This window comes from Phalaenopsis equestris, unplaced genomic scaffold, assembly GCF_001263595.1.
Source record: "Phalaenopsis equestris unplaced genomic scaffold, ASM126359v1 Scaffold212989, whole genome shotgun sequence".
NCBI lineage: Eukaryota > Viridiplantae > Streptophyta > Magnoliopsida > Asparagales > Orchidaceae > Phalaenopsis > Phalaenopsis equestris.
In genome coordinates this window covers 27,921-31,878 of record NW_018231875.1, presented here as the reverse complement: position 1 = coordinate 31,878, position 3,958 = coordinate 27,921, and the positions used below count along the sequence as shown (strand labels likewise).

General features: G+C 33.8%; 1 protein-coding gene across 1 annotated transcript; it reads left to right on the top strand.

Moving 5' to 3' along the window:
• The first annotated feature begins 1,957 nt into the window (after positions 1-1,957).
• Positions 1,958-2,347, top strand: LOC110036946 (vegetative cell wall protein gp1-like). Its single transcript, XM_020741510.1, has one exon. It carries the CDS (start codon positions 1,958-1,960, stop codon positions 2,345-2,347), a length of 390 nt encoding a protein of 129 aa, XP_020597169.1.
• Positions 2,348-3,958: the final 1,611 nt, after the last annotated feature.

The window sequence follows — 3,958 nt, the reverse complement described above, 5'->3', positions numbered from 1 at the left end:
TCTGTCCTGTATTTTTCAAAAATTGAAATATTATATATACTAAGTTAAATATCTTTTAAAACCGGGCATTGGGATATCTATTCCGGCGACCGCCAATTGCCAATTTGGCGACCGACAATGATTTGAATATTTCAGTTTGTAATTGTCTTGTGAACTAGACATTCTTTTTAGAAATTTATGAGTTCTGATTTTGAACTTCGTGTTTTATTTTATGTTTCAAGTTTAAGGATAAGTTTTGTTTTATCTTAGCAATTTTGAGCCTTGCGTCGAATTTTGACAAACTTTGTTTTTTATTTGGAGTTTAAATGAAGATTTATGAGGGTTAAATTATAATCTAAGTTGCCTATGACAAGTCAGACCGAAGGTAGGGGAGTAGAAACGAAAAGAACATGTATAGGACTCAATCAGAAATTGGAGAGTTCTTTGACTCACATCGAACCCTCTTTGATGAACTTCGCTTAACGCTCTTAACCTACCACACCAATTGGGGTTTCAACCCACATTAGACCCAAGATATTCTAGAACCCCTCTGTTTAAGAGAGGTTAAACAGATGGCTCCAGAATCCATAAAGATATTTCTTAAAAATATTTGATTATATTGGTAATTTTGTAATCGTATAATGTTGGGCTCATCAAAATTTTTTTTTCATCAAGATGCTAAGCATGTAATATTTAAAGATCATTTACTCTTCTAGTTTGTATCTTATGTTTTCAAATATAATTGAATTGTTTGATTAGGGCTCATTTGGACCAAGATTGGACCACTTTTTTTGTGGTGTGGTTCATGCCATCAAGATATCCTGTGTGCTTCTCTTAACAATAAGATTTTTTAAAAAATTTTAGTACACTTGTAATGTTCGAATTTTATGATGATGGCCACAATATTCTTTTTTAACCACCATGAAAAACAAATAAGTCATTTAATCTTCCAATTAAAAACATAAACTTTAAATTATGCTTCAATGGTTTGATTATGGCTCATTCGGGTCAAGATTGGATGACATTTGATATTATTGGGCTTATATCATAAGGACATTCATTTTCACTTTATATTCTTTAAGACTAGACTTCAGATGGTCCTGAGCGTCCCTCTTGTTGTCTAACTCCAATATGTAATGAAATTCGTGCTTGGTCCATAAGGCTTATTTTTTAAGTTTCATCTAGATATGTCATGCTTAACTAATTTAGCTTAATTTATTTTGGTTTCACCGTTAGAATTGGACAATTTTATCAGCATGAAAGGGCAGTGTATTAAAAATCTTTAAAATTTTATTTTTTATCGTATAATTACATTTCTATTTGTTTAATTTAGGTGCAAATTAAGATGACCTATATTAATAATCTTAACAAAATATACTCATAATTCTTTTAATAATTGTCTAAAATTGATGCAAGCAAAGAAGCTAGAGCCGATCGGAATTTGTTATCACCCTCCAGTTTAACATTGAGATTTATATTCGAGTAGATCTCACCTCCGAATGGACACAGATCATAATCAATGAAACTTTTCAAGGAAAATAAATAAAAATATAAATCCTCCTAGGCCCAACCTTGAAGTATATCGGCCCTCCTGCCACCCCTCCACTATTAAAAATAAAAATTGAAAAATTGTTGTGTAATCTCGACCTGGCAATAAAAAATTCCAACATCTCCTTATAGTGATGAGATGAGAACACACGTTTTCCTTAAAATGAAGCGGAAGATGGGAAGGTGAACCAACAATAACAGATAAATGAGAAATTTAAAACCCCATACTTCAAAGGTTAAATTAAATACGTCTTTTTATTCATCTATGTTTGATATTTAACAACCTAACTTACGACCAAAGAACACCCCCAAAGCATCATCTCGTTCTTTCGTCTCCTATAAATAGCACACGACCCTCCTTTTATATTGTCATCAACCACATAGCAGGCAAATAACAATTCTTCACTCCTATTCCTCTCCCACGGCCTCCATGGCCCACGTAAATCATTTCTTCTACCTTTTCATAGCACTCGTTTTGCTCGAAAGCTCCCTATGCCAAGGTGGACGTCTTCTCCTCGACGCAACGAATCACGAGTCGCCACCGATTCCAACGCTGCCACCACAACCAAATTCACCGTCGATTCCAACGCTGCCATCACAGCCATCTCTTCCGTCTATCCCGCAACCTACGACGTTGCCGCCGCTGCCCCCCGTACCTGCTCTTCCTAAGCTTGCTTTGCCTCCATTTCCAACCATTCCCAACATTCAACCAATATCATTCCCTCCAATTCCAGCAGGAATTCCATTCAGTATTCCCAATGTTCCATCAATCCCATCCATTCCGTCTTTTGCACCACCGCCTGCAAGCGAAAGCCCATGATAGCTGAAGCTTGAGACAAACAGCTTATTCTTTTGATTTTATTCACTTGGATACGATTACGGTGGCGTTGTTTTGGAATCCAGTATTGTGTCGGTATCTGTAAATTGTACGTGTATTTTAGTTTTTAGTTTTTCTTTGATCGCATTGTTGTGTTTGGATATTGGTGTTTCGTTCTACGTGTTGGAAATATGTTAGCTATTTTTTCTACGCATTGTATTTAGAAGATTGAAATATCGTTTGTTTGGTCACTAATTCTTATTGAGTCTCGCCCCTTCTCGAATCATATATGTGATGTTAATAAATTAAAGTGGGATTTACACAAATAGCACACATTTTTATTGCTTCGCTTAAATTTTATTATTTCCATATATATAATACTCCACTTTTTATATACTTGGGACAAAAATGATAAACTTATTAACATATTCATCATGAACTATAAAACTTAAGAAAATCCTAAATAAAAGGAAACAAACCAACGGGCCAAGACACCTGACCAAACTAAAGTATCACCAAGTAATCAAATAAAGCAAGATGAAGTTAAGTATAACATTAAATTAAAGCTTAAACAGACCATAATGAATTTAATAAGTGAATCTAAGTTAAAAGGAAGTAAATGTTGCAAAGCCGTCCAAAATTAAGGAAAATCCTAAAATCCGTCAAAACTTAAACATAAAATTAACAAAATTAACCACTATCGAAAAGGATGTCTTGGATGTTGTAACCCATGATTGCTAACAATGACTCCTCCGGCTACTTGTTACAAAGCATACCAACCTTGAGACGATAGAATGATTGGGTCTTAATCAGGGTGATCATAAAGAAAATCCAAGTAATAAAATCAAATCAATTATAAGAAAATCCTATTAAATACAATCCTAGTAAGATTCAGATTAAATAAAAAAATACTTTAAAAAAGTGAAGGTTATTAAAGGTCATAAAAAGGTAAAATAATATAGAAGTCATCAACTTAAAAAATCATAAAATGATTAAAACTTAAAATAAACCACTAATGAATATAGACAACATAATGTAACATGAACAATAATAATTCACTAAGAAAATTTACACTTTTTTTGCCGGCTCAACGTCGGTTATGATAAGAAAAATCGTCACTTTTAATATTATCGAAGATTTTAAACTCATGGGTAAAATGATTGTCAATAATTCCAAAACTGATTGCTATTCTATCGTATAAATTTATTGACGGCTATCTGATTATTTAATGTCGTAGCTTTTTTTTTCCAGAAAAATGAGTTGTGGGTAATAGTCTGTTTGTATAATTAACAGTTCTTCTGCCGGTAAGAGTGACGACATACACGTCGGAAAAGTGTCATGCTCGTTTGTTTTTTGAAGAAGCAAAACTGTCGGTTTTGCGCCATTTATGCATTGGGTTAAATGTCGGAAAATTGTCGCACCTATCAGTGTTTTGATGAAAGTAAAAAGTGTCAGTTAAGCATTGTTTTGGCATCATTATTTACAATCAATGGGTTAACTATCGAAAAAGTGTCGCACCCATCATTTTTTGTGTGACAGATCTTGAGTCATCGGTTATGTGTCGCTTAAGCGTCGGTAAAAATATCCACCAGTGAGCCGTCTGTTTTGCCTGCG